Source organism: Paramisgurnus dabryanus, chromosome 3, assembly GCF_030506205.2.
Source record: "Paramisgurnus dabryanus chromosome 3, PD_genome_1.1, whole genome shotgun sequence".
NCBI lineage: Eukaryota > Metazoa > Chordata > Actinopteri > Cypriniformes > Cobitidae > Paramisgurnus > Paramisgurnus dabryanus.
Genome location: NC_133339.1, coordinates 29202145 through 29226519, shown reverse-complemented (window position 1 = coordinate 29226519; position 24375 = coordinate 29202145). Strand labels below are relative to the sequence as shown.

Here is a 24375-nt window from a genome sequence, read left to right as displayed (position 1 = left end):
GATTTTGAACCCCGCGATCCACCTTATTTTTTACGTAAATGTGGGCGGCGCCATCTTTGAGCTATTTTGTGTAAGACTTTCGGTGAGCCACTAAATTTAAATCATTGGTTATTAAAACTGAAGTCTTAAAGGAATAAAGGAATAATGTTACATCAGTTGCTTCCGCGTTCAAAAATAAGGTGGATCTGTGCAGAAGTAGGTACAGAATATGTATTGATATACTCGATAAACAGCAGCACACCACCAAATGCCTCCTGTTTTCGCTGCTCTTCAGGGTGCTGAAACATTCAGTGGACGCGACCTACGAGAATCAGGGCCCGAGCCCAGGTTACCGGATGGAAATGTCCATCTTTTACGTGGTGTACTTCGTGGTCTTCCCCTTCTTCTTTGTCAACATCTTCGTGGCTCTCATCATTATCACCTTCCAGGAGCAAGGAGACAAGATGATGGAGGACTATAGTCTGGAAAAGAATGAGGTGAGTGCAGGGCTCCTCAGCTCCGGTCCTGAAGGATTTTTCAGGGTTAGAACCAAACTGCTTTAGGACCAAAACTGTGTGTAGTCTTAAGAATGTTTCTAAACATCAGTATAGATCTTTTTTATGTGGACACAGATCTCATTTGTATGGTGGTATCACGTTAGGCATGTCTTTTACTAATCTTATTGTACTTTGTCTATTTGCAGAGAGCCTGTATAGACTTCGCCATCAATGCCAGGCCGCTGACACGCCATATGCCACAGAACAAGCAAACCTTTCAATATCGCATGTGGGAGTTTGTGGTGTCCCCTCCATTTGAATACACCATCATGGCCTTGATTGCCCTTAACACCATTGTCCTTATGATGAAGGTTTGGCAGATCTTTACTTTAGTTCATTTCACTTTATTCATGTAAATCAGTATTTTACTTAGAGGTCTACAGTGCATGTTGTTTGAAGCATTGATAAATGTAATTGTGCTGACAATTAATTGTGTCAATTTTATAAAGTCATGCTCTATAGTCTTGTAAATGTGTTCTTGCTATACGCTGTAAAAAGTAAAAGTTTGATCAACTTAAAAAAAAAGATACTTCAATGGGAAATGCCTAAAATAATTTTTTTTAAATATATTTTCAACTTAACTTAAATTTTTGATGAAACTTTTACTTATTACAGTGTAATTACACCGGTTCTTCCATTATCTATAAGTTGGTTAGCTGAGTAGATTTAAATCTACCTGAACATATTTGCTTTTGTTTATTATCTAAGAGTTATGCTTTTGCGATGTGATTACACTTTGTGCGTGGGTGTGGGTGGGTTGTTTGCATACGAAAATTGTGGGTCTTGATTTGGGTGAGGTTTATACACTTATGTGTTTATGTGATGTGCATTAAATATGTCTTTACATATCTTATGTCTTTAGTATGATGGAGCATCAGATGCCTATAATGCAGTGTTAGCCAACCTGAACATAGTGTTCACCTCTCTTTTTTCCATGGAGTGCATATTGAAGATCATTGCCTTTGGAGCAATGGTGAGTGTACAGCTTCTTCATGTTTAAATATATTTAGGCATATTTGTATATACAGTGGCCCCAAATAATTTTAGCCACACTTAAAATTCTATAAATGTCTTTGCATTTTATAGACAATATCATTATATGAACAATATCAAAAAGTGTTATTTGTTTTATTTTTATTTATATATATATTTATTGTTATTATTTATTTATTTATTTTTCGAAAAATGGTCGGAGCAGTGAAATGCAGTGTAAAAAAATGAGGGTCTCAGACGAAAAGGCTGCTTAACGCCACCTCAGTCAAAAAATATATCATGATATTTACTGAATGCTCTTAGCATGTATTATATGATCATTTAATATCTTGGCTTTAAATTAACTTAATCCCGGCCTAACACCATTCAGAAATACAGATTTGTTGTCAAAATCTGCTAAACACCACATAGACTTTGCCCTTGTCCTCTAAATGCACGAAAATGAATTAGATGAATAACGGCAAGCAAATTTTTTAGAAGTGCCAAATAAGCTTGCAAACACTTAGAGGGTTTTGCAGCGAAATACAGTCAAATTTGTTAAATACCAATGAAATGACTAAAGTGACATTAATGACTAAAATAAGGCATTTCAATAACTATCTAATAACCTTTTATTGTCATAAAAATGAAATTACTGAACCTAAACGTAAGAGCCTGATAAAAACATTCTAATTTACAAGAAAACATGTCAGACGCACTTAGCGGTTTTGCATCTGAACTTTTCAAATGCTTGTAGTCAGATAGGCATGAAACACATATAAAGGTTGGGCATATGAAGGGCATGTTGCTGTGATTAGAGATGGAAAATGGGAAAGACAGATTAAGTGAGAAATAAAGAGAAAAAAATATAATAAAATGATAGTGGAAAGGAGTCACATGCACACACATAATCCAACTGAGAAATAGCTGTAGCCAGGCTGAATGCTCAAGCTCTCAGCATCAGTGCCCATGCAGCTGGTGTAGAGAGGGAACCTAATGCACTCTTTCCTGCAGGCACTTACACGACAGCTTACAAAAGGCCCTCATATTTACCATCTGTGCCACCAGCCCTTAGACACCTACCCTTTTCATAAGTTTAGAGCAAAGAAAAGCAGTTTCATTAGCACGAAAGAGTAAAGATAAATCTGATAAATCTGTTGGTGGGTTGCACCCTGCAAACGTAATCCCCATGTAGCTCGACTGACAGTGTGTTTTTTACCACAGAATTACTTCAAAGATGCCTGGAACATCTTCGACTGTGTGACTGTACTTGGCAGCATCACTGATATTTTGGTGACGGAGCTCGGGGTAAGTGAGTAGCAGACGTGCAGCCATCTGCGTGCGCGTATGTACGCGTTTGTTTTGCGTATCCTGCCTGTTTGCTTGTGAGTGTGCGTATGTGACGGAGAAACCCGGCAGGATCTTTTCATGCTCACTGAAGTGAAAGGACTCTAGAAGTCTTATGTAATCGTCCCAGTTGGTGATCTGATTTATCCCTTCAAGCCAGATCAAGCACACCTACCGAAATGGACACACGCCAGTGTTTAGTTGTTGTGCATTTTTGGTTTGTTTTAATATATTAACATGTTTTCAAGATCCAGCCACAGTGAGTGAAGGTAGACATTTGTAATGATTGGTAAAATGTTGTGTATGTTGAGCACATATGTGTGTTGTTAACTGGTTTTACAACAGCTCAGCTGGACAGACACAAAATTGAATGCCATTTGTTTTAAATGTTTGACATACACAAATGATGAAATATTTGTTACTGAAAAGTTTAAAAGCCTTTCATGCGGTCTTTAGCAGAAATTATGGATTGAAATGCTTTATTAAGATAGTGGTTTCTTAGCCTGAGGCCCAATCCTGTCCCTGGATATCCACCTTTCAATCCCAAGTATAGTCACACCTTTGGTTGTGTGTGCAGGATCGATATTCACCGATGTTTATTAAAACTCTCCAGAAAAGTGTTTTTGACAAACAATGTATGCCTTGATTGTAGCATGACAGCAATTCAGGCTACATTGAAAGTTCATTAAGTGTATTATTTCATATATGTTGTTGTTATAATCAGCCGTTACTTGAACGGAAAAGTGTGTTATATGACATGCACAATGATAATTCATGTCTTGTTGTATCTTTCTTTACATGCTTTCTTTATTCTCTTCTTTATGGCGGCTTCGCCCTCTGATGACTCCATCCAATCAAAATGCACTATGAAACTTATGTGTCTGTCCATGACCTGACCTGACCAATCACAATGGTTGTTTAATCAACCTCCAAAAATACTGCTATAAACCATGCTTCTGCAACATCTACATGTAGATGGTTTGTAATTTTTTTTTTTGAGTAATGCATCTTATGCATCTGCTTAAATGTGGCTGATGGTGATGATGATGATGATGCATGTGATCAAGTCATGATGACCTTTAACCCATGCCTGAGTTTTAATTGACCTGTAACAATCAAACACACATATAGTTTAAATGTTTGATGTTTCTCTGCAGGTTTCCTTAATGCATGTTGCATTTAACCTTTGTTTTGCAGACAACATTAGTGATTGTTATGTGTCTGACACACAATTACATCAACACACACAAGCGCAAACATACAGGCGACACCAAGATGATATTAATAGGTCATATTTAAATGTAAAGATGGAGTTAAATCCCTCTCACCAAATTTCTAATCTGTATTTCTTCTTTGTATTTGTATCTGCTGCTTAAAGGACAGTTATTACACTTTTTTTGTCACATATTGGATTGGGGATGATATATCGGCCTATAATTGGTATCGGCAAATGAAAACAGCCAATGGTCAGGGCAGATTATATTCTTAAAGTCGCAATGAAATTGAAATGAAAAACTATGTATTTTTTTTATATTGTGGTATTATTAACAAATGACTTATCTGTGAGCTTCATTATTTTTTAAAAATTTGTGTGTGCTCATAATCTTTAATCAAAAATGCAAATCTCCTCCCCTCCTTAAAATGATCTCTCTTCACTTCCGGTCATAAGTAGGGCAGGTGGGCGGGGTCTGGGAGAAGATCGCAGCGATTAGCAATTAGCAACACGACCCAACTTCAAACGATCCAATCAGATCTCGATGGACAAATTCAAATCCAGCCCTGCCTTATTTAATCTCAAAAGCCGTTTCATTCGGATATACGTCACCACGGGGAAAATAAGACAATTGCTACTTTAAGTATAATGCTTAAAAATGTATTATAAAACCAGTGGCGCCAGTTGACTTATTTTTCGAGGGCGTTTGATGAGAAGCTCTTCGCAACATGTATTTTTGCCCATCATGTGTTTGGTTTGTCATTTCAAAATATGTGTTTGGTGCGTCATGTGCATCATGCATCTTGTCAAAATAAGTGCCTACTGCACACGCCTCTAAACGGTTTAAAGGGGGTGGTAAAAGAGACACTCACATTTGCCAAATACTCGCTTAATCTCGTGTAATGTTAAGTGAGTGTCTTGCGAGTATTTTGTGAACGTGTGCATCTGTTTTCACAAACCCTTTCGATGTATGTGCAGCAGGCACTTATCTTGACATGACGCATGATGCACATGGTTTTCATGACACACTGAACACATATTTTGAAATGACGAGCCACACACATGACACTCTGAACACATATTTGGAAATCGCACCCCTCATAAGAGAAGTATAAAACTATGACCTAAGTATAAAGGTGTATATGACTATAACCAGCTGCCACTGTATAAAACAAAACTCGAAATATATCGGTATCTGTAGATGTCGTTCTAAGTAATCGAATATCACTATAAGCACAGATATTTTGTATCCGTGGATCTTTAATCTTAACAAACGTTGGGAATACGAACTGATGCAGGGGTATGGGTTTGGTAGAAATAACTTAATAACAGTAAATAATGACAGAATTTTATTTTGGGTCAAACTACCAAATAAGAAAGTAAATTTCATGAAAGTGGCCACTTAGGAGCTGGGTTTCCATCACCCTGATTTATGCGCATCAAAGAGTATCACGTAAGAAACAAGTGATGTAAAAGCCAAATTTCGAATAAAAATACATAATTCGCAAAAACGTTACGCTTGAGGTGGATTTGACTTATGCGATAAAGAGTAAATGCGTATTATGGGAGATGGAAACGGATTTGCCGAATGACTGTATCAGCTAACATTGTTATTCCCATATGTGGGGCTCGACGTCATCGTAATGCCCTTGCTGCTAATGCCTGCATCAAAAATTCTGCATTTCTTCTTCTGTGCAAAGCATTCAGTTTAGCACTGCCAGTAAATGTATACCTTGCCCAATCATAACTAAACTGCAGTCCTGTCTTTATTTTCTAAGCGTGTCTTTTTTACTTTTGGTTGCTAGGTTACTAGGAAATCCACCTAATTTGCATTTTTTTGCAAATTGAAAAAATTCTCTTCAAATTTGGATGTGACCCAGCTATTGTTTCTGACACATCGATTAATTTGCGTTTCTGTATAACCATGGAAAAAAGGGGAAAGACTTAAAAAAAAAAAATTAAGCAGCGTGACTAAAATCTGTCCTTTAACCCAGCACATGTCTTTATTTTGCAAGTGCCCTCTGTTGGTCATTGTGATCTGTAAGCGTGCGTTGGCATGATTCCACTTGACCTGTGATCCTGAAATCTAAAGATCAGTGCATTTGGTTGATTGAAGCGAGACGTTAGGGTCTGTGCACTCCCTTCCTCGAGGATGTTTAAGTTTCTTTTTTATTTGTCTGAGTTGCTGCCCATTCCTCTCTATTTCAGTTTCCTCCCCTTTCTAACATTGGATATGAGCCTGTTCAGTCTTGCCAGTTTGATCCTTATTTTCTGGTTTCTCTTTGTTTATTTAGTTGTCAAATATTTCGACTGACCTCGTCTCCCTTCCTCTTTTTTCACACCTCTTAATTTACCCCTCTTCTGTCTATCTGTCTTTCCCTTTCATATCTCTCTATTTCTCTGTGTTTCTATCTTTCTGTCTTTGTCTGCTTGTCTTCCACCTTTGCAGAACAACTTCATTAATCTGAGTTTTCTGAGGCTCTTCAGAGCTGCCCGACTCATTAAGCTTCTCAGGCAGGGTGAGACCATACGCATCCTGCTCTGGACCTTCGTCCAGTCCTTTAAGGTAAAATGCCCACCAAGCAGTATAAACCCATGCTTCTAATATCACACAATTTTATCTCGTAATCAGTTTCTCCTGCTGGCTTTTTGAATTAATTTTAACTTGTTTTATTTGTTAAGGCTCTGCCGTATGTGTGCCTACTCATCGCCATGCTGTTCTTCATCTATGCCATTATCGGCATGCAGGTGAGTGTGCGAAAGCGAGTGGGAGGATGCAAAGAAGTTACGAGCCGAGTTTTGATTTTTGGGTTTATGTTGGGGTGCTTTTTATGCTCAACAGCTGTTTGGAAACATTGCAATTGAAGAGGATGCAGAGAGTGCTATTAACCAGCATAACAACTTCAGGACGTTTTTCCAGGCTCTAATGCTGCTCTTCAGGTGTGTGCGCACACATTATTGTTCAACGCTGTGTAGTGGTGACATACACTAAATAAGTGCTGTTGAACTTTGTGCGTTTGCAGGAGTGCTACAGGTGAGGCGTGGCATGACATCATGCTGTCGTGTCTGGGAAAGAAGGAGTGTGATCCACTCTCTGGTAACAGTGAGGCAGAATGCGGGAGCGAGTTCGCCTACCTCTACTTCGTCTCATTCATCTTCCTCTGTTCCTTTTTGGTAAGCATCACAGAAATTTACAGTTTAAGAGAAATAAACATGATTGCAGGGAGAGGTGGCACTCTAATGTTTGGATTCAGTACATCCGTCTGCTCATACGTGCATTTAATATGTGTATAGATGCTGAATCTGTTTGTGGCTGTGATCATGGATAATTTTGAGTACCTCACACGTGATTCCTCCATCCTGGGTCCTCATCACTTGGACGAGTATGTGAGGATATGGGCGGAGTATGATCCTGCCGCTTGGTGAGTATGGATGTATTTGTATGTGTCTGTGTGGATATTTAATATATAAACTCACAACGTCTGAAAGTATATACTAATGGTAAAAATACTAAATATTTATTAAAATGATTAACATTCTGCACATATTCAAGTTGAATGACTATGCATTGAATGACTATGGGGCAGTTTCCCAGAAAGGGTTTAGATGAATCCAGGTCTAGGCCTCAGTTAAATGAGGACATTTAACTCATTCCCCGCTATTGACGAGTTATCTCGTCAATTAACAGAAAACATTTGACTGAAAAAAACGTGTTCCTGATGTTTTTTTATGGTAATCTGTAGGGATGTAACGGTATTATACATTTCGTGGAATTGCGGAATTACATTTTCCTGGTACCACCGTGGTTTACATGATTCCGTAAAACGTTAGGTCTTCCGGGCAACACGTGTAGTTTTTTTCCGGCCAAGTGAAGCGAGTGGAGGGATGCGGGAACTACAATTCCCATAATCCCATGCGTGCAACTCTGATGCCTCTCTACAAGTGGAGCGACAATGGCGGAAGCAAAAGAAACGCGAATTTTAAATTTGATGTTTGGAAAAAGTTTGCGTTCGCTGCGACAAGAAACGAGAAAGGACAAAATGTGATGGACATACAAAAATGAGTGTGAGTAAATCCGTGAATGTGTATGCCGTTTCTCAATTAGAAGGCAGCCTCCTTAGGTCGCATATGCAGGCTGCATCCGTCATTACATGCCTGGTGTATTTTAGTAAACTGAGTATTACATTCGCAAGTCATAAGCGTGTTACAACAATATACGATTAAATAAGAATAATAGTCAACTTGAAAAATGTTAATGTTCTGAAATAAGACGGTCTTCATGACATATGCAGCCTACAAATGCGACCTATGGAGGCTGCAGACTTCCGATTGGGAAACGCGCCCCTGTATTGAGTGAGCTGACCTCAGCTCTAGGTCCAGCTACAATAAGTAACGTTAAGCTGCTATTTTCATTTTTACTGGGTTGTTTTTGTTTTCAGGAATTGACCCATCTTCAAACCCATCATCTTTTCTTGATTCTACAATCACAACCGTTGTTTTTAAAGGAGTACCAAGCATTAGCATTAATAATAAATAAATAAAACTAGGTCAATTGAGGGAGTGACTCAATTCTTAAAACTTGACTGATTTGGACTGAAACTTTTTTATTTTATTACATGGTCTAATTATTTTTGTCCTTTTTATGAAAATTGTAAACACTACACTACACTACACTTTGTACATTGTAATGTTCAGTCTTGTTTAATAAACACTTATGGCAGTTTTTCCAAGTCTTCATTTGTTTTTCCCTCCTGTAAATGCTTCAATAATTACCATACCGCGGGCAATCGGGCATCATACCGAGATATTACCGTACCGTGTGTGGTTTTTTTTTTTTTGATACCATTACATCCCTAGTAATCTGTAATACCACGATTATCCACTAGATGGCACTTACCCAATTTGTAAAATGAAGCAAAAAATTATTTGTTTTGATAATCGCTCTGAATCTGATCTCTAACAAACTTCCTTCACCAAAATGCTATTATTTTAGCTTTTTGGTCAAAATTTTTTATTTTTGAAGAAAATAGTTTATAAACTCAGAAAAAAGATATGATGAAACTTTTTTCCCATTTTGTTTGTTTGTTTACTGTTTGCTTGAAAGCAGATGATCTGTTGTTCTTTTATTTGATATATTTGTATGTTTATATATTTTTAGAAGTAAAATTTTCCTGGAAGGCATTTTGTGAAACTTTTGCGAATATCACAAAAAATGCTGGCAGGGTATGAGTTAAGTAGTTTTAACAAACATACCTTACAAAAAATCAATACTGGTGTGCATCTTGGGACATACAGTATGTTAAGGATTATCAGTGCAAGGTGTTATTATGGTAAATTAGAGCATCTTAAACATACATTTGAGTTTGAAACTAGGATAAACCCTGTCTGGGAAACCACCCCTATATGTTTAACTAATTTTATTAATACACTTTTGGTGGTATAGATGGGGGCAACAAAAATACAAAATGTAGATTATTAATGTGTGTATATGTTTCTATAACTTTGTTTATTTCCAGGATTGCATTATATTTTCAAGTCTAGATTTGTGTGTGCTACAGGAAGCTTTAATAAAGTTTGTCAACAAACTTTTCAATAAAATATTTTTAGTATCTAATATCAGTGAAGATGTGTCAATGCGATATTTTAAAATCCATGCAAATAAAAAGTAAAATAAAAAATAAAATAAAATGCAGACTTGACTAGTTTAGATGTAACAAACTATGATCTTATAGAATAGACCACTATTATTTGGGTATATCCATACATTTTAAGACACACTCTGTACAATGTCTAACAAAGATGGTCAAAAAACTGGTCACTTGCTGTCACTGGGGCGGTACCCTTTTAAAAAGTAAACCTTTGCACCTAAAGAGTCTATATAAGTACCTTAGAGGAACACATTGGAGTGCATATTAGTACAATACATGTAAATAATGTATACATATCTGTACCTAAATGGTACATATTATGACCTTTTTAAAGGGTATTGCCCCAGTGGCAGCTTGGGACCATTCTTGACCACTTTTTCTGACAGTGTATCACAGAACATACTGGCTCTTTCTTATGTGTTCAGTTAGACACCCCGCCAAATCCTATGGCACAATCTTTAAAGTAGAGAACCTGACTTTGCTGTATCCTACTGTGGACCAAACAGAGCGAAGTATCGCACAGTATCAGCCGAGAGACAGGGATCATGGATTTGAGCTTCTCAGCTCTGTTAAAATCCATCAATCCCCCAAACCCTCCTACATGCCCTACGTCCCAGTCCTCCCACACTGGAATACTGCATACTGCAAGCCAAACTTACTGTGCCAGCCCCTTACCTCCTACTGAACATGCTAAGTTTCCTAGTATCTGCATTCCAGTGCCTGTCATCCTAATGTTGTGCTGCAGACAGCAACGTATGTGGGCGACAGCAAGTCAATCGTATATTCAGAGAGAATGAGGAAGGAATCTTAACATTTGTGTAAGATTAAAGACTTGTCTCATAAAAGGAAATGTTTTAAGATTGTAGAATTAATCTGACAAAAGGAAGGAAGTGAGGAAGCGAAGAATGAAGGGAAAAAGAGCTTAGAGATGAAATGGAGAATGGTCAGGGAAAAGGAGGTGTGCGAACTGAACAGATGCAGCTAACAAATTTGTGGGTACCTCCGTGTGACTAGCAAATAAGAAAATGTGTATGTGTGTGATTCTGTAGTTCACTTCCTGTTCTTGTACTCTTCTTCCTGCCAATGTCTCTGAGTTGTGTTCTCTAACTTCCCTGTATTTTTCCTACAGCGGGCGCATTCATTATAAGGATATGTACAGTTTATTGCGAGTTATCGACCCCCCTCTGGGCTTAGGCAAGAAATGTCCTCATAGGGTGGCCTGCAAGGTTTGACTTCCGCTTAAAAATTAATATTACCTGCTAGCATCCAGAATGCAATGAATGTTGCTTACCTTCTTTTGTTTTCAACAATGTTTTTGTACTCTCACCATTTCGACTTGCATTCTGATATGACAATGAGAATGTGCAGGACAATGCCGACACTTACAGGAGCATGAAACGCACTAGCGTGTATGAAACAAGTAAACAACCTTAAGTAGAAGATCAGCCAAAAAAAAAAAAATCAACCATTTTTTGATTTTTGTTTTGCTTGCTGTTACGGCACGGCTAGGCCTAGCTGGTACGGTAGCGTGCATTGTTCTGGGTGGAGGGGGACAGAAACTGCATTGACATAAAATTCCATTATAACGCCCTGTTAGCAGCGGGACTTTTGCCTGTTACGAAGCCCCCCTGCTCTTCTATGCAACCTGCCCCCGATTGCATAGAACGCACTCATAGACTGATTTGAGCCCCCACCTCCCTTGAATCCACAATTAAACCGATCATCGGTCTACGGCAGCCTAGTTTTACCAATCCACACCTTTCCTCCAACCGAATAATCTTTCTTTTGTTCTGTTCTCCTCCAACCCCTCCCTTTCCCTCCTCTTTCCTTTTTTTTATTCTTTTTCCTCTTCCCTTCTCTCTCCCATGCACATTTTCTTTGGTTTTTTGTTTTGTTTTCGATTGCCCAGTGGCAGAATCAGTTACAGGGATATGTATGAGATGCTCAGGCACATGTCTCCTCCGTTAGGCCTGGGGAAGAAGTGCCCTGCACGGGTTGCCTACAAGGTAGAGGGCCACCGAGCGGCCAGCGCTGTGTCTGTACTGTTGGTGTTTTCTCTTTTTATTTCATCTCCTTCTTTTCCTCCTTCGTCGTGTGACGGAGGCCGCTATTGTGATTCTGGTGGCAGGGCCCGGTTCGATGGTGTTAGACTCAGGCTGGCTGATCCACAGGGCAGCGGGAACGGACAAACCTTCTCAGCACTTTTGCACCGTATGAAGACACAAAATCACAGACACGTCCAGAGATCAATCACACTCATACATTTTAGGGTGTTTTAATATTCATAAAGAAAGAAATGCCACAGTCTTTATCATTAATTTACTTGTACATTAAAGTAAAATGCTTAGGCTTTAATGTACAGTAGTGATTTTTTATGTGATACAGTGGGGATCAAAAGTGATTGCAGATTATATTATCTGCATAATGTCTTTTTAAATTTACATTAAAGTTTTTCCCCTTCAATGACAGCATGCACATAAACTGGCCTGATCTCCACAGGTTTGTGCAAAACTAGATCCAGCATAGATTATGACAGGATGATTCAGTGTAAACAAAATAAATATTTTTATGAAATCTTTTTGTCTTGAGTAGTAAACAATGTCAATTTGTTTACATTTACAAATAGTACAACTTATTTTTACATCATACAATTGTTTTAAATGTTCAAAATCTCAAAACTTTTAAAATCCACATTTCAATGTGGACTTTTGAATCCCGCTGTATATAATAAAACCGAAACACATGTGCGTGTGCAGTATACACCATCACACACCTACACGCATACACATCCACATGTTCGTGTGCAGCAGTGGTTGGAAGGACTAAGGGCTTCAACCCTCCGAGTCCCTCAGCTCTGTGGATGCCGCTCTTTTAGGGACCTTTTTCTCTTTGGACCAGCTCTCTGTCTCTCTGTTTTCGTATGCAAACACACATGCAACAACACCCAAGTAATTCTTAAAAAAAAGGATTAAGGCAATAAATAAAATTCGTTTTCTATTTAATACAAGCACATTATTGTAAATAATCCTCTCGCTTCTTTTTCGTCTGTCAATGCAGTTCTAATCTGTTTCCAGCCCCTCCTCTTTACATTCTGCCAATCATCTGCATGCCCCGCCTTCCAGGTCACTCGCCCCTCCCACAAGAGACTCCCCTTTTATCATCATTCTTTCCCTTTCTACACTAACATTTTACCCTTTAGACAGCTTTTATGGCAGACTGATTGAACAACAGCTAAAATGTGCAGAAAAGGAGATCTGTATACCACAGTTTTTCTTAAAGCACTGTGATCGGATCTCCTTTTTTCTTTGCCCTTAGTAAAGTGCAACCAGACAGATCCCCCTTCACCTACACCATCTTCTTTACCTGTGTCACTACCAGTCTCATAACTTCAGTGGAGTGAAACATACTGACCATGACCATTGCATTCACCATCTCTCCCTGACAAACGTAGGGCCAAAAACCCAGGATTGCTCTGTAATGAATGTGACCAGCCTGTGTGGTGGTAGATCTTTTCTTTCTAGTTTTCTAGCTGTCCTTAAATTTGGTGTTATTTAATCGTTTTCGTCTTTATCTCTATCCCATCTTCTCTCGCCACCACCATCTCCCATGTCCCAATCCAAAACTCCTTCTCCGGTGCTCATCTCTGCTTTTCTCCTGAAACAGTTTTATCATCTGAATTTACATTTAAGTATTTCCCTCCAGCTTAATCACACAGTAGGTAGTCGAATTTTCACTCTCAAGGGCTCATCAAATTCAACAAGCCATTTCCTTTTTGTTCTTTTTTCTGGAGAATGCTCTTCTAACCTGAATCTATAACCTGCACTCATCTTTTTGCATTGAGAGACCAGAGAATCTGGATCGAGCTTTTGTTTTATCCAGTAGCCCATGACTCCGTTTCAATGACAGCAACCACTACTAAACCTAAATGAATGAGCTGTAATGACCCAACTAGATGATGCTTTCAGTGTTGGCTGCTCCGTTGCTTGTTTTGTGATGCATGTGACTGCATGATGCATGCTGGGAAATGTTGTCGTGCTGGGGGGTGGAGGGTGAGTGTTTCTTCTCTGATGGAGTGGGAAGGGGAAACGTGGAGTAATGTGGGTGATTGCATAGCAGTGGGTACGGTAATGACGTGAAAGCACATGGGTCATCGGTGTGTGAGGTAACACGTAACCCTGTGCGATGCAATTGAGACTTTTTGTGTTTTGGAATATCTTAATCTTTCCCTAGATCAGTGGAGGATGAATTAGACTTTAAAACACAGATGTTTTTACGTAACAGCTGCCGTTTTAATATTTTACTTCATCCACTGGTCTGCATTCTGAACCTCCTCCTGGAAAAGCTCTTTGACTGGCGCAGATACAGATTCATTATACAGGAAAATAATAAGTGTTCACTTTAATGCAAATACAGATTTGGTGTGTAGCATATTCAGCATGACAGTTTTTTGACATTTAGATCAGTGATTCTGAAGGAGTTTTGCCTGAGGATCTAGATTTTAACTTATTAGATGGCACCTTCGATATAACAGCATTGTATAAAAAAGAAATATTAATCAAAGTTTGAAATGTATTATTATTTATATCTTTTTTTCGTATAAAACATGTTTATTCTTATTGAAAATTAACCCGCGGTATGGTTTTTTTTACATTTTCTTTTAAGTTTTTTTTTTTTTTTTGTGGTTTTATACTACACTGCAAAAAATTATTTTCAAGAAAACATTTTCTTAGTATTTTTGTCTTGTTTTCAGTAAAAATATCAAAAGATTCTTAAGATGTATTTTCTTGATGAGCAAAATTACCCAAGAAAATAAGTCTAGTTTTTAGACCAGAAATATCACATTTAAGTGATTTTGTGCATAAAACAAGCTAAAAAATCTGCCAATGAGGTAAGCTATTTTTTCTTGAATTTAGTGTTTTAGTAAAATGTTCAAGATTTTTTGCTTACCCCATTGGCAGATTTTTTTTGCTTGTTTTATGCACAAAATGTTTGGTCTAACATCTTGACTTATTTTCTTGAGTCGTTTTGCTCATTAAGAAAAAGCATCTTAATTTAAACAATTTAAACTGAAAACTAAGAATTTTTTTTCTTGAAAATAATTTTTTGCAGTGTATATAAGGCCAAAATGCATTAAATTACTTTCTTACGTAGAATTTTTATCTTGTTTTTAGTATAAGTATCTAACATTTCTTCAATCAAAATGTATGTTCTTGATGTGCAAAATAATCTAAAAAAAAGTCTAGTGTTTGGACAAAAAATATACAATTTAAGTAAATTTGTGCTTAAAACAAGCAAAAAAATTGGGTGAGAACATTTTCCTTTAATTAAGTAAACTTATTTCAAGATTTTTTTCTCACCTCATTGGCAGATATTTTTGCTTGTTTTAAGCACACATTCACTAAAATATTAAGCAAGAAAGTCCTTTTTTGCAGTGCATGTCCATGTTGACATCTATAAAATGAGACACACTCCAAAAAATGACTTTCTTAGTATTTTTTGTCTTGTTTTCAGTATAAATATCTAAAAATTCTTAAATCAAGTTTTTTTCTTGGTGAACAAAATGGCCTAAGAAAATGAATCTAGTTTTAAGGCAACAAAATATCTAATTTAAGTGAATTTGTGCCTAAAACAACGCCAATGGGGTAAGAAAAAAATCTTGAAATAATTTTACTTTTTCTTAAACACTTAATTCAGGACAAAAACTAGAAAACGTCTCGGGTTACGAATGTAACCATTGTTCCCCGAGAAGGGAACGAGACGCTGCGTCGCCGAAGCTACGCTATGGGAACGCCCTCTGCGTGATTGCGTCTGAAGCACGTATGTCAAATCAGTCCAATGGTCAAGTGACACGTCATAGGCGGGTGACGTGGGAACCAGGAAGCTATAAAAAGAGCACCCAGCAAGCCAACTTCAGCTAAATTGTGCCGAAGCAAGGCGAGACAGGGATGCAGGGAGTATGGCAGGGAGACGCAGCGTCTCGTTCCCTTCTCGGGGAACAATGGTTACATTCGTAACCCGAGACGTTCCCCTTCGAGGGAACTCGAGCTGCGTCGCCGAAGCTACGCTATGGGAACGATGTACCAAAACACCATACTACCAAATGCCTGTCTGTGTGTAAAAACGCGCACAGCTTAAGACATGAGCACCTGGGCTCCAGGCGTAGCACCAACATCTAACTCGTAAAACCGAACGAATGTGAGCGGAGAGGACCAGCCTGCCGCATCACAGACATCCTGCATTGAAGCCCCTAGCCACAAGGCCTTAGAGGCTGCCATACCCCGGGTAGAATGAGCCCTGACGGCGATAGGTGAAGGCCGTCCAGTGGTCTCATAAGCCAGAGAGATAGTCTCAACTATCCACTTACTGAGTGTCTGCTTGGTCGCCGGCAGGCCTTTCTTGGGCGAGCCAAAGCACACAAACAGTTGCTCAGACCTCCTCCACAAAGAAGATCTGTGAACATAGGCATCCAGTGCTCGCACTGGACACACCAAGTTAAGCTTTTCCTGATTCCTATCCCTAAATGGGGGAGGACAGAGGGCCTGAAGTACGACAGGTCGTGGCACATTAGTCGGTACCTTAGGCACATAGCTGGGCCTTGGGTACAAGAAAGCCTTAACCATCCCCGGTGCGAATTCAAGGCACGTAGGGGAAACCGACAGGGCCTGAAGGTCACCCACTCTCCTCAGAGAAGTGACTGCCAACAGAAGTACTGTCTTAAGTGCCACAAACTTGACTGGAACGGTCTCAATGGGCTCAAACGGAGCCATGGACAGACCTTCCAGCACAACGGCCAGGTCCCAAGCTGGGACCCTGGGTCGGACTACAGGCCTCAGCCTCCGAGTGCCACGAAGGAAGCGAACCACCAGCGGGTCTCTCCCAAGGGATTGCCCGACCAAAGGAACATGGTAAGCCGAGATGGCCGCCACATACACCTTCAGTGTAGAAGGAGATAACCCTGCGGTGAACTTTTCCTGCAGAAACTCCAAGACTGTACCAATTGGGCAGTTCACAGGGTCATGCAGGTGTTTGCTGCACCAGGAAGTAAAGACTCTCCATTTAAAGGCATAAAGCTTCCTCGTGGAGGGAGCTCTGGAGTGAAGAATGGTCTCAGCAGCCTCAGCTGAGAGACCAGATTCTATGAGTCTGGCCCCCTCAGTGGCCAGACCCACAGTTTCCATAACTCTGGGCGGGGGTGAAGAATCGAGCCGCCCGCCAGAGAGAGGAGATCCCTCCTGACGGGTATTTCCCAAGGTGAGCCGTCGAGGAGGGACACCAGGTCCGAGAACCATATTCGGTTCGGCCAGAGTGGGGCAACCAACAACAAGCGGACGTTGTTGCGACGAACCCTTTCCAGAACTCCCGGGAGCAGAGCGATCGGGGGAAAAACGTACAGCCGTAGCCTCGGCCATGGCTGAACCATGGCATCCAGACCCAGCGGTGCTGGATGTGTGAGAGAAAACCATAGCGGACAGTGTGTCGTCTCTCTGGACGCAAACAGATCCACTTCCGCCTGGTAAAATCTCGTCCAGATGGACTCCACCACCTGAGGGTGGAGCCTCCACTCCCCGGGCCTCAGCCCCTGTCTCGACAGGACGTCTGCTCCCTGATTCAGACACCCGGGAATGTACACTGCTCTGAGGGACAGCAACTTCCCCTGTGTCCACAGAAGGATATGCCGCGCCAATTTGTACAAAGGGCGTGAACGCAAACCCCCCTGGTGGTTGATGTACGCGACTACCGACGTGTTGTCTGTCCGGACTAACACGTGATGGCCCCGCAGGTGAGGGATGAAACATCTCAGGGCGTAGAACACTGCCATCATCTCTAGGCAATTTATGTGCCAGCTGAGCTGTCTGGCCCCCCATAATCCATGAGCCAGATGGCTCCCCATAGTTGCTCCCCAGCCTGTGAGGGAAGCATCCGTTGTCAGCGTAACTCGACGGAACTGAGCCCCCAACATCAGTCCTTGGGAGAGAAACCATGGTCTCTTCCAAAGATCTAAGGCACGAAGACATCTGCGCGTGACCTTGATCAGACGGAACGGGTTGCCCCTCGGGGAAAACCCTTTGGTTTTGAGCCACCACTGTAGCGGTCTCATGTGAAGCAGCCCAAGGGGTATCACATTGGACGCTGCTGCCATGAGCCCCAACAACCTCTGAAATTGTTTTACAGTGTGTGACTGGCCTAACTTCACTCTGCCTACAGCCAAAAGAATGGATTCCACACGAGCAGGGGACAGATGTGCCTGCATTGTCGTTGAATCCCATATAACGCCAAGAAAAGCTGTCCTCTGTACTGGAGAGAGCATGCTTTTCTTTGCATTTAGCCTTAACCCCAGTTCTCTCATGTGGGTCAGCACAGCATCTCGATGCTGCGCTGCCATACTCTCTGATTGGGCTAAAATTAGCCAATCGTCTATGTAGTTTAAGACACGGATGCCCCGGAGTCGTAATGGAGCCAGCGCTGCATCCATGCACTTTGTAAATGTACGGGGTGACAGAGATAGACCGAAAGGGAGAACCCGATATTGGTAAGCCACGCCCCCGAAGGCGAACCTCAGGAATCTCCTGTGTTGCGGGAGGATAGATATGTGAAAATACGCGTCTTTTAGATCTATCGTCACAAACCAGTCCTCGGATCTGATTTGTGTGACGATCTGCTTTATAGTTAACATCTTGAACTTTAGTTTTGCAACAGACCGGTTCAGATGACGTAGATCTAAAATCGGACGTAACCCCCCGTCTTTCTTTGGAACTATGAAATAGCGGCTGTAAAACCCTGACTCCCTGTTGTGAGGAGGAACACATTCTATGGCTTCCTTGCACAAGAGAGTTTTTACTTCTTGTTCCATTGTTAGAGTCTGCCCAGCACCCACTATGGTAGATAACACGCCGTTGAATTGGGGTGGCTGGTTGCAAAACTGAATTTTGTAGCCCTTTTCTATTATTTGCAGAACCCACTGAGACACGTTTGGCAGGAGTTTCCACGCTGCCAAATTTTCTATAAGGGGGACCAGCCTCTCGAGACTGGCTTTTTGTGTACTGCTTAAACTTTTCCCGGTGCCCTGAACCAAACTGGCAGGGTTCAACCTGGGTGATATTAATGCCTCCCTCCTCGGAGAGAGGTGTTGCGTGCCCCGCGCACGAGTCACACAAGAATATGAAGCCGCTGTGCCCCGAAACACACACCGCGGCGGGGTTAACACACTGGCATCCCGAGGGCATCGAGGAGAGACGGGCACCGTGTTGTGAGGTGACTGCCGGCTCTCCCCGATTGGGGGCTGCCCTCGGAAATATGACACTACGTCCCTCAGGACTTCTTTTTAGCCGACGCCTTCCTCGCCATAATAACAGCCCTCAGGTCTGTTTTCTGCTTGGATGATGTCTGAGCGCGACCGCCCGAACCCCAGTTTTTTTGAGGGGGACCACGAGTGGCAACACTATGCTTTTGCGATGCTCTATATGATGTCGATGGCTGCTCCCGCCCAGCAGCCCTATAATCAAGAGCACGGCGGGGGAGATAGCGTTCGAACGCCGCCGACTGCTTACGAGCCTCCGCAAATCTCTCGACGACAGTATTAACGGCATCGCCGAAGAGACCGGAGGGCGCAACGGGCGCGTCTAAGAGAAAAGCCCTATCTGAGGTTTTAAGCTCGGACAGATTAAGCCATAAATGGCGTTCCGTGGCTACGAGAGCTCCCATCGATCTACCCACGGCTTTCGCAGTTTCTTTAATCGCCCTGAGTGACACATCAGTGACTCGACGAAGCTCTTTAAATAAATCAGATGTACCCCCCGCCTCGGCATCTAAATCTTTAAGCAGTTCTGCTTGGTACGCCTGTAAGACAGCTAAGGTATGCAGTGAAGCCCCAGCCTGCCCTGCAGACTTATAAGCTTTACCCACTAAAGATGAGGTTAACCTAACCGGTTTCGTGGGAAGCGAAGGCGATTTTAATGATGACGCCGCAGCGGGGGAGAGATAGCTCGCAAGCGTCTGCTCCACCCGGGGCATCGTTAAATATCCGTGCTCACCCATCCCCACAATGTTGGAATACATGGTGGCGTGAGGGGTATGAACACGGGCTGAATACGGAGCTTTCCATGATCTCGACAGCTCGCTGTGGAGATCAGGAAAGAAAGGCATGTTGCGCCGCGAAGGTTGAGGTTTCTGTTTTAAAAAGCGCTCATCTAACATACTCTGAGGACGCGCGCTCTGAGTCTCCGCCGGCCAGTCTAATTTTAAGCGAGCCACGGCATTAGTAACAACCTCCATCAAATCATCGAACGCGGGGGACGAATGAGAAGGCTCCTCAGCGTCCACCACGTCGACAGACATAATATCGACTTCCTCGGACGACGATAAATGCAAATCTGGGCTCCCACCCTGGGCGGAAGAAACCGCAGCGCGTGCTTCCGAATCCAGAGACGGGGCACTAGATCCCGCGGGTGAAGGCTGAGAAAGGGGGAGACCCGTCTCAAGCTCGTCCGCGAGATCTAGTTGTGATCCCCACGATCGCAGCTTCCGCTCTGCCTCGGCAGCAGCGGGGCCAGAACCGTGGGGAACACGCGGCTCCCCACCCTCCTCGAAGAGTGCGAGCCGCGAGCGCAACGTACGGAGCGGCATCCTATCACAATGTGCACAACCACCCCTCTCAAGAGATGATCGTGCGTGTTGTGCCCCGAGGCACATAACACAGAGATGATGCGAGTCCTCGCTCGTAATGAAACGAGGACACGGGGAAGCACACTCCTTAAAACTTTGTTTGGACTTAGACATGATAATGACACACACTCGCTTGCTGAGGCACAAAGAGCTGAAGTTGGCTTGCTGGGTGCTCTTTTTATAGCTTCCTGGTTCCCACGTCACCCGCCTATGACGTGTCACTTGACCATTGGACTGATTTGACATACGTGCTTCAGACGCAATCACGCAGAGGGCGTTCCCATAGCGTAGCTTCGGCGACGCAGCTCGAGTTCCCTCGAAGGGGAACTGTTCTTACCCTATTGGCAGATTTTTTTTTTAAATTTTTTTTTTGCTTTCTAAGCACAAATTCCCTTAAATTGTATATGTTTTTTCTCAAAACTAGACTTATTTTCTTAGGTAATTTTGCTAATAAAGAAAATGCATCTTCATTTAAGAATTTTTTTTATATTTGTACTAAAAACAAGACAAAAATACTAATAAGTAAGAAAATAATTTTTGCAGTGCAATAATTTGGAACATTTAAAAAAATTGGAAAAACGTGCGATGTCAAACAACAGCTTGTAATATCATTCTTCTGTTACTTCTTAAAGTTGATAAGCCCTTTTATTCACTATGATTATATCGGTATTTTACTTTGCTTATTTTATTTTGCTTTTTACAATTATATGGTTAATTGCATTTTATTACTTGCAATTAGCATTGTGTTTCCCTGCTGAATGTGACCGGACCTGCAATCCATTTTTAAATTTAAATGTCTCACAGTTAAGAACCACTGATCTAGACCACTGATTCATGCTTTAATATATTAACATAACCTAAAAAATCCACTAACCTGCTGCCTGGGCCTTCATTATTTGTCATTTTTTTTAAATTTACAACTAAATGAAAGAGTACTAAGAGTCACAGAGCTCATCCTGAAAATCCCGCCTTACTTTCTCTTCCCATTCCCTCTCACACACCGAAAGCACACCCTACCCAGAGGCTCAAGCATACCCGTATTTCAATACTCCTCCTTTAACCAACCGTGATTGGCTTTCCACAGAGACTCTTGCGGATGGATCTGCCGGTTGCTGATGACAACACAGTGCACTTTAATTCTACCCTTATGGCCTTAATCCGCACCGCTCTGGACATCAAGATCGCCAAGGGTGGGGAAGGTTTGGCACCTCTCATTTTTTTATTTTTTTTTTCATTCATTTCTCATTCGGTTCTGTTTTATATAAAACATTCCAGACCATCTGGTTATGTGCAGTTAGCAATTTAGATAATGATGCATTATTGCATTCATTAGATTATGTGCATACATTTTCTTTTTAACATTAGGTTGGAATCTATTTTGTTCAAACAGTAATGAAAATCGTGTGTGTTTGTTGAAATATGTCTGTATATATGTGTGCACATGTTGATGTGTAAACAGGAGGTATAGATAAACACCAGATGGATGCTGAACTAAGGAAGGAGATGATGGCGATATGGCCCAATCTCTCACAGAAGACTCTGGACTTACTGGTGACGCCCCACAAGGGTAAGTTACCCATGAGGTTGGTATTTCTGGAACATTTCTCTTGTACCACCCAAGGAAAGCTTCTCTCAGCCAGCCCACTCACTGCTCTGCACCCCCTGATGGTCCAGGCCTAAACTCACCTAAATAGACTTTTAGTGTAGAGTCTTAACATATACATGTACTGTATGCATTTGGCAGACGCTTTTTTTTGTGAACTTTAAAGGGCATTCAAGCTATATTTTAGATAACAATTTTTTATCAGTATCCATGTTCACTGGGTATCGAACCCATGACCTTAACATTGCTATGACATTGAGATACAAAATGAGCGTCATTAACACTTGAAAATACTAGAATTATTAAAGGTCCACTGTGTAGATTTTTAGCGGCATCTAGCAGTGAGATTGTGAATTGCAACCAGCGCTCAGTCCACAGCCCACCTGGTCGGCATGATTTCACAAAGTAAGATGTGAGCCTGGTTTACTGTTTTTTGTTGGTCCTGGATCAACATTTTAATCAAGATACCCCAACTTACCCATAATTCAAATCCTAACTATTTTTTAACCCTCAAAATAGTGTGAAATAATAGTTTGAGAAAATATTTTCAATTAATGCCCCTAACCCAATCCTAAACCTAAATCTTACCGTGGGTTCACACCAGCCGCGTTTGAGGCGTCAATTCACGTGTACTGCTTGTAGTTTGCCGCTTGAACATTTTGAGTTTACTCGCTTCATTCGCACGTGAAATTCTAGTCATCGAGACATTCACACGGAAATTCGCGTCATTGGAGGGGCTTCTGCGACTCACTTCCTGTAATCACGTCACTACTAGAGCAAGCTCCTGATTGGTTAATGCTGTGCGTTGTGCAAAGTTCAAATTTTTCAACTCATGCGTTCAATTCGCACCATTCACGCGAACTAGATGCAGAATTAATTTATTCGTGTCCATGCCACGAAATTCTGCCTTTTTGTGCCTTGAGAACAAATGTTTTTCGGTGTCACTAAGCACAAATTTCTATAAATAGATTGTCATGTAATTTTATGTATTGTTTTCTCATATCTTTTTTCCTATTTTAAATCATTGTCGCTTGAGGTTGGGGGTTAGATTTGGGGTTTGGGTTAGGATGTACTTTTATGTATTGGTTTCTACATTTTACTTTTAAAACTATTCTCGCCTAGAGTTGGGGTTTAAGTTAAGATGTCTAAAAATAAGAAAGTAACAGAAAGTGATTCTAACCCCAACCCCAAATGACAATGTTGAGAAAATAAGAAAAACAATAAGAAAACAATACATAAAATGACACGAAAATGAAAGTTGTGGCACGGACACGAAAAACTCTTTATAGAAATTCGTGCTGACTGACATGAAAAAGACACAAATACATTTTTTGTGGCTATAACATCACTTTCCTTGAGATTAGTTTGTTTTTTAAACCAAAGCAAGTTACTATGCCTTCAAGGTGTATTTTCATTAGCATCTGCTTTTCTTGGAAATCAAACCCTTGACCTTACTTTTTCTTGCGTCGTGCTCTATCAGTTTAGCTTCAGGAAACATTTTATTATTAGCATTTATAGTTACAATGCAAATCAGGGAATAGCACAAACGCCCACAATTTATGATGCAATGTAACAAGATCAGCCAAGGTTGTGAATAGAAAAGCACTTTAAAAGAGAAAATAGCCATAAACAAGCATTATATAAGCATAAAATATAGCATAAAAAGGTGCATAATAAACTCTGAATCTACATGTCAACACTACGCCTTATAAAACAGATTGAGGACATGTTACCTTTACTAAACCTGCTGTGGGCTCTTCAGCTCACTGTGCCTGAGATCAGGGGGTGTCTCACTATAGATCAACACTCTATAGATGTCTTTTCACTCCAGGAGTTCTCAGATTCCTTACAGTATGTAAACACTAAACAACATTATTTGATGAATATTTTATTGCACCACTAACTGTACTTACTATAAAATGTGTGTGCTAGCTTGCTGGTGAGATATATTCGAACATGAAATGCTAACTAGCCTATGAGCCTATTGATGCTGTAAATGCTTAATACTAGCTAGTTAATGCTAGCTAGAAGCTTAGTAAGTAAGCATGAGGTACAATAAACGCAATTAAGCTTTTGGCAAAACCTGCTATAGTAGTATTACTGAATGTTTAAGAGGAGTTTTGCAGCAAGCATGTACTAATTTAGAACTGAAATGGTTGATGCCAATGTTATCTTTATTGTTTTATGCAGAGAGGTGGTGACCGTGGCTTATAAGCACCACTAAGCATGGCATGTAAACCTAGGATGAAGTTATACTTTGGTAACTTCTTCAGATGGAAAGTTTTAAGAGCACGCTTTGCTCTTTTTTGAATAATTTTATATTATCTGAATAATTTAAATATGCTTTATATTATTCAGAAAATATGCTATAGGATGCTTTCTGATTTCTTTGAT

At 40.9% G+C, this 24375-nt stretch overlaps 1 protein-coding gene across 4 annotated transcripts in view; it reads left to right on the top strand.

Moving 5' to 3' along the window:
• Positions 1–24375, top strand: part of cacna1aa (calcium channel, voltage-dependent, P/Q type, alpha 1A subunit, a) — a 102469-nt gene that overhangs the window by 58106 nt on the left and 19988 nt on the right. For 3 of the 4 annotated variants that reach the window (XM_073813988.1, XM_073813989.1, XM_073813990.1), the window contains exons 30-41: positions 275–476; positions 683–847; positions 1399–1509; positions 2733–2816; positions 6518–6634; positions 6751–6816; positions 6911–7008; positions 7092–7242; positions 7363–7490; positions 10846–10942; positions 21463–21577; positions 21838–21945. In XM_073813988.1, coding sequence (XP_073670089.1) covers positions 275–476; positions 683–847; positions 1399–1509; positions 2733–2816; positions 6518–6634; positions 6751–6816; positions 6911–7008; positions 7092–7242; positions 7363–7490; positions 10846–10942; positions 21463–21577; positions 21838–21945 — 1442 coding nt within the window. Of the gene's footprint in view, positions 1–274; positions 477–682; positions 848–1398; positions 1510–2732; positions 2817–6517; positions 6635–6750; positions 6817–6910; positions 7009–7091; positions 7243–7362; positions 7491–10845; positions 10943–11625; positions 11723–21462; positions 21578–21837; positions 21946–24375 lie in introns of all 4 variants that reach the window. The other variant, XM_073813991.1, reaches the window with a different exon arrangement.